A 7,095-nucleotide genomic window follows, 5' to 3' on the forward strand; every position below is an offset into this window, starting at 1 on the left:
ATAATGAAGGTATAAAAATCTTGACCTCGCCACACTTTTTTAACCCCCCGTACACTAAAACATAACGGGGTTGAGTCTGACAGGTGAGATTTTTTCACACTGCTGCTTCATGTCCTGACACTACGAATAGATCACATGGTATGCATGAAGAACAGAATTTAAATATAATATTCAGTAGAAGTTTTCTAATTTATTGTCATGTTATAGGGGTTGACCAAATCAGTTTCACAACATAGATGACAATAAATACATATAAAGGCAGACCTGACTCCCTCTGATGTCGAGAGGTCCAAAAGACTTTTGGGTTGGCACTTCCTGATGGATATGCACTTATAGATCACACATTTGTATTTAGTAGGGGGGGGGTCATTATATACAGGTTTGTGGTGTTACTCAACACAAAAATGATTTTAATTAATAATTAAATATTAATTTTGACCTCACAAAAAAACATTGCCAGCAAAAAAATACACAAGGAGCTTTAGATTGATGTAAAAGTTATTGAGTTTTTAAAATATTGTTGGTTGTTATTCTTAAAGTACATTTTCATCATAAAGGACATGACAAAATAATGGTGTCTAATGAAAAAAAACATTTCTATTATTATGTTAAACATTAAAATATATACTTTCATAATATTTTTAAAAAAGTATTAAAGAGTTCATATCAATGTATTGACAAATCTGTTTAACTATACATTTTAATGACCAATTAAAAATATATTTGAATAATAAAAGTAGAGACTTAAACTGTGCTATTTCCAAAGAAAGACGGCGATTTTTATAACAATAATGCAGACAGGGGCGCAACTACCCAACTTTATAGGGGTTTGCGATCACATTATAACCCCCACCACCACCACGCACACACAGACATAAATGCACATTATAAAACGCCCCATCCACCCCTCCTAAAGCTAAACACCCCTACAACACTTTCTTTGTTTAAATGTATAAACCGATTTACTCCCTAACTGATCTTAGATGTGGCCCAGAAACTTTTTGAGCCATTTTCAACCATTGTTGCCTCAACGAGTCCCCAGTTTTGTGAGGTGAAGGCCATTCAGAAGGATCTTCTGAGGAAGGAATTCACCAGCCCCCTCCTCTGCACCTCTCTTCTTCTCCCTCTTCATCATCAGCTGATCGTCTCTCTTTCTCGTTATCATCATCATCATCTGAACCTCTCTCCTCGTTCTTCTCTGTTGTGACTGACTTGTCATCTATGCCTGCACTTATTTGCAGAAGGCCACAGTGAAGCGGTGGTCAGCAGAACTTCGAACCAGAAGGAGCATCTGGGTTTTTTTGGCTTCAATAGTTTAATTATTCCTACCTGAAGTCATTACTGCTCTCTTTGATATCAGATGCATCACCAACCTCATGTCTGTGTGCTTCACCTCTTGCCTGTGTTCTTCTCCACTAAATCATATGGCCAAGCAACAATTATTTATTTTAAATGAATTAAACATCTTGCTAATGTATGTTTTCTAAAATGAAGAATACTATTTCAAAATGACTGACTTGGTATGAACTGGGTTTTCCCTGAACGTCCACCATAAGACCAACCTGTTTCTTTTCTCCATCTGTCCTGATTCTTTCTCTCCATCCTCACAGCTGTGTGATATTAACTTTGTGTTAGGAAGATTTTAAAAGAATACAGTGACTAAACTGTAAAAATGTAATGTAAAAATAGATTTTTTTGTTTTATTTTAAATTATATTTTTGTTGGATATCAGTTAGTGGTGGTATAGAATAGCATATATTTATTGTTGTTAAACATCTCCAAATGTTCAGCTAAAATCCAAAGTATCGTTCCGCCATAATGATTTTAAAAGCAATAGGCTGTAAACTAAATAGTCACTCAAAAAACAATAATTATCCAAGCTTTTAACGATATAAAAATAAAAACAAAAGCCCCATCTAAGCCACATCACACATACTCCTCCCTACTTCTTCAATTAGGAGCAGCTTTTATCATTATTTAGTGCTGTTACTATCATGCGATAAAAACCATTTCAGTTTATTGTTAAAGAAGTTATTTATGTCTGTCTGAAACAAAATCTGTACAAACAAGCTCCTTTATTTTCTCTTCATGATTATTGATACTATAAATCCTGCTCAGTATAGTTGCAAAACACTTGTGACCATTTTACTGGTAGCTTTAACCTGAATGTTGACAAGCCTGTTTTTATCACTGCTATAATGTACCTGCTGTCTCTCAACCATTTAGAAGAACTTTTCTTCATTCCCTCTACATCTCTGGCATTTTCTGTTTTGAGCCCTTAATTGTTTGTTTCTTTTGCCTTTCCATCTTTAGCGCACTGTCATCAGATGACTACATGCCGGAGCGCGCTCTCAGTGCACGACTCAAGGGAAGGCAAGGAGGAGCAGCTGAGGCGGGGGCACCCAATCAGTGCTTCTGTTACTGATCACATCATATCTATGTGCACAGCTTTGAAATTAAAAAAATACAAACTATAAATGACTTTCTAAACTTCGGTTTGGCGTCCTCTGTAGGCCTGCGCCCCATATACTGCATTCCCACTTTTTGCGCCCCTGATAGCAGATTCTGTACACTGATTGACAATTGTATTTTGCAGGTTGATATATTTTGGTAAAATTAATACTCAACTTGTGTAGAGGGTTTGCAAAGACTGTGTTGTGTTAGGGTGTAGCACACGTCTCAGATTAACTCCATTAAAGAAAAGATGGCCTACAAATGAGCCTTAGCGATCTTTTCAGCTTCTGTAAGGACTTCACCAGCCCGCTGCTTGTATTCTTGTATTAACCTCTGAGCCCTTCTCACTTCTATCATATTTTCCTTCAGGTTCTCCTTCAATCTTCCTTGCTCTTGGTAATTTTCTGCTGCTTCGTGCACTTGCTCAATCATTGTACTCTGGCTTCGCAGCAGCCAGCTAGTAAGCTCTTGAAGTGTGGTACTCTTTGAGATGGTGGCCTTGGCCCCATCAGAAATATATCTGACTTCATTCTGAGTGTGCTGCAGACCTGGAGGCAGCGGTTCTTCCTCAGTTTCACTCTCCAAACTGACAGGGACAACACTTAGAGAGAAGTCGTACCCTTTTATCCTTAGGGTAACCTTGAATCTTGTATCTGGAGTCAAACAAACACATCTGAATAAGCTTTAGCTGCTATAACATAATATATCTGCATATGTCTTTCACTTACCCCACTCCTGCATGATCTTGCCCACACATTCAGCGAGGCTCATGTGGTCACAGCGTGTGCAGTCGTATCCTTTTTGCAGGTTTCTGATACGCTCGACCATTGTCTCATAGCCTTCTTGATGGTCGTTGAAGGTCTGTGCCAGGTCAGCAAACCTTTCATCCAGCTCTGGGACATTCACCCGCCTCATCAGCAGCCTTCCGTTTTGCTTAGTATAATCAAAATCTAAACACCACAACAAAAACAGGAAAACAGAGAAATTCTTAAGCTACGTTAACAACGCCCAGGGCAACACGTGTTTAAGTCTGTATAATTTTGTGTAATGTGTTTTTCGGGCTTACGCGCTCAAACTCTTGCATTTACGTGTAGCTACGCAGATTTTTACGATCGTTTTGGGCTCTACGTAGACAAACTGCGTGGCACAGTGAAAGTTAAACCAGGTTGAAAATTGACCAATCAGAAACTTGGATGGATGTTTGAAAAATTGATCATGGAGGAAAAAGTAATAGTTGTGGTTTGTGGCCGTATGGAATTACAAGACACCAAGTCTTTCATATATCATATTAAAGCTTAGAAAGAAAAAGCTTGGAGCAAGATCCACCAGGTTTGCACTGCTTTGACATTTTTTGCACCAAGCCTCTTCCAACTGTAGGTGGTGGATATTCTAATTAATTATACACTCAAAGTCATATTTATTTCCATATTTCTTGTGATTATATATTTCTTCTTTGTGGGTATTGGTTGCTTCAAATAAACTAATTTCATGTAAAGCATGAATAAAAGACAAAGAAGAGCCTTACTATGTCCTGGACGGGGCTGTCTGGCCGTTGTTCCAGCTCCATCTTCTCCTTTAACATTGGAGTTCAACAGAGGCTGCCTCTAAAACATTTAAAATAACATATTGTTTGTTACCCTAGGCTTTAAAAATGCAGGATATTTGGACACACGCGCCCATTCCAATGACAGAAGAGCATGGGTACAAAGTTTTAGCTGTGCGTAAACATTAATAGACATAAGCAGTAGCAGTTCATGACGTACACATTAGTTTCTCTTCAGTGAAATGCAAACAGATATGAAGAAAACGATGTCCTTTTTTCTTTACAGACCTCACTGCTGGAGTTTTCGTCTAGGCAGCAGCAACAGCAGCAGAGAAAAGAGGACATTTCCTGCAGCTTTTGTAGTTGGATTTCGGGTCATTTATTCCAAACAATGCGTCGTTCGCCGCCAGCATTCCGTCTGACGTCAACGTCACGCGCCTCTCATCCTGCTGAAATGTCCGGTTATGCTTTAACTATACCTCACAGGTAACTGTGATAAACAGGTTCACCTGCAGGTGAGCTGTCGCATTGGCACGCACACAGCTTTGTCTGTAAGATTTCAAATGTGCATCATGTTTACGTTTTAATATACAAATTATGTAAAAAAATAAAAATAAATTAAAAAAAAACAAGGACAAAAAGCAGAGTAATTACAAATGCAAATTTCAAGAAACCTTAATTTAAAACTATAGTTAACAATATTTTAAACAGGTTATCAGGTTATGGAATGATCTTCTGCCACAGTTTTAAGAGGCCAGATCCAAAAACATATTAAAAAATCAAATACTATGAACAAAAAGAAATGTTGCTTATTTTGTGTATGTAGTTGTGAAATGGGATTAAGCTAATAAATTCACATTTGGTAGTGTTACATGGTGTAGGCATATGTTTTTCTTTCTTTTGGCACAAGGAAAAAGGTGTTTATTAATTGAAGGGGAAGAAAGATGACAACTATAATAATAATAATAATAATACATTTAAAATAAACTGTTTGTGTGTTTTACTGTTAGTTACAAAATAAATATAAACTATTAAATAAAGTATTAGTAGGCTAAATAGTAAAAATGCCACAGAAGTGTAATTTCAAAGGACAAGCAATTTTTAAGAAACCTCAATTACGAACTAAAGCTAAAGACAGATGTGTTAATACAGTTCATCATGGAATGATCTTTGAATTGAAGAGGCAAAATCATTAAACACATTTTTTTTAAATGCAAAAAAAGATATGTCAATATTGTGAACAATAAGAAACGTTAGTTATTGTCCTCTATATTTTATTATTATATGATGAGTACCATTTTACAGATCCCCCAAAATCAGTCAAAAAATTTATAGCTGACTTTTCTGCTATTTTAACTCACCTTTCCACTCTTTCACCCAGAATAATAATTTTAAGGGATTTTAATATTTAAATGGACAATGACACCAACCCCCTCACCAAAGACTTTGTTTCCTGTCTGGACAGCTTCGGTCTCACTCAATATATCAACTTTCCCACCCATATTAAGGGTCACATATTAGACGTTGTTTGCTGCTCGGGTGTTACATCTGTGGACTGTAAACCAGACCCCCTCCTGTATTCTGATCATATGCTGTTATCTTTTCATGTCAACCTCTCTGTTTCTAAATCCAATCTTCCACGCACCATAAGCTTCCGTAAAATTACGGACATTAACCTGGACAATATATCCTCACTCATCCATAGCCTGCCCAGTCCTGACAGTGCTTCCCCTCCAGAGGAACTGATCTCCTATTACAATTATAACCTCCATCATTTTCTAGACATTCTCGCCCCACTCAAAACAAGGTCTATTTCATTCAACGTTTCTGCACCCTGGTTCACTCCAATCCTCACACAACTCAAAGCTAAAGGTCGTCAACTAGAACGACTCTACAAGAAAACTGGGCTCACTATTCACAAGGACATGTCATCCAATACAAAGACTCCATCTCCAAGACCAAAACAGAATATTTCTCCGGTTTGATAAATTCCGCTAAAGGCAACTCAAAGGCCCTATTACCTTAAGACTGGAACTGTTCCTCCTGTTCTCAAAACCGCAGCAGTCACCCCATACTGATAAAAACAGGTTCTGATCTCACCAATCTCAATAACAACCGTCACCTTTCAACTCCACACCCACCTCTGTTCCAATAATTTATATGAACAACGCCAGTCTGGCTTCCATCAATTCCACAGAAACAGTCCTCCTTAAAATTACCAACGACCTTCTTCTCGCCGCTGACTCTGGCTTAGCTTCCATCCTCCTTCTACCCGATCTGACTGCTGCCTTTGATTCAATCTCTCACCCCATCCTTCTGGAAAGACTTCCAACCATTGGCTTCACTGACTTACCCCTCAGCTGGTTCCAGTGCTATCTTTCAGGCCGCACGCAATTCATCCAATTAAAGTCATTCACCCCTCCCACTGTTCCAATTACCACAGGTGTGCCCCAAGGCTCTGTCCTAGGTCCCCTGCTATTCATCATTTACCTTCTCTCCCTTGGTTATATCTTCTGTAAACACAACATCCACTTTCACTGTTATGCAGATGATACCCAGCTCTACCTCTCCTCCAAGCCTAACTCCACTCTTCCACATGCCTCCCTCTCCAAATGCCTTCTTGAAATAAAATCCTGGTTTACGGCAAGCTTCCTTAAGTTAAATAGCAAAAAAACGGAACCTCTCATCGTAGGAACAAAGACCACCCTAAATAAACTCCCTAACTTCTCCATTTCCTTTGATAACTGCTCCAATCTTCCTTCCCCACAAGTTAAGAGTCTGGCTGTCATCCTCAACAGCACTCTCTCCTTTAATGCCCACATAAATAACATCCCCCGGACGGCCTATTTCCACTTTCGAAACATCCGCCGTCTCCGCCCCTCTCTCAGTCATCACTCCACAGCCATCCCAGTCCATAGTTTCATCACCTCTCGTCTGGACTACTGCAACTCCCTTTTATCTGGACTCCCTTACAAAACTATTCACAAGCTACAACTTAAAAAAAACTAACTCTCTTGAACGTCTTCAGAAAGGTGATGCTCGACCATGAAGATGTGTTGTCATGTTAGCCTCCAATCTGCAGGGGGCGGTATAACGCC

General features: G+C 38.7%; 1 protein-coding gene across 2 annotated transcripts; it reads right to left on the reverse strand.

Moving 5' to 3' along the window:
• Positions 1–1,405: 1,405 nt before the first annotated feature.
• si:ch73-345f18.3 (uncharacterized) lies at positions 1,406–7,095 on the reverse strand. 2 transcript variants are annotated; one of them, XM_078954965.1, is made up of 5 exons: positions 7,008–7,095; positions 4,286–4,446; positions 3,980–4,058; positions 3,183–3,404; positions 1,406–3,107 (listed from the first exon to the last, which is right to left on the reverse strand). In XM_078954965.1, the coding sequence occupies exons 2-5, from the start codon at positions 4,340–4,342 to the stop codon at positions 2,710–2,712; spliced, it is 756 nt and encodes a 251-aa protein (XP_078811091.1). In that variant the 5' UTR covers positions 4,343–4,446; positions 7,008–7,095; the 3' UTR covers positions 1,406–2,709. The 2 variants fall into 2 exon arrangements, with proteins under 2 accessions (XP_078811091.1, XP_011479109.1); XM_011480807.4 differs by lacking the exon at positions 7,008–7,095 and having other exon boundaries at positions 4,286–4,464.

Source organism: Oryzias latipes, chromosome 11 (genome assembly GCF_053564925.1).
Source record: "Oryzias latipes strain Hd-rR chromosome 11, Olatipes_Hd-rR_3.1".
NCBI lineage: Eukaryota > Metazoa > Chordata > Actinopteri > Beloniformes > Adrianichthyidae > Oryzias > Oryzias latipes.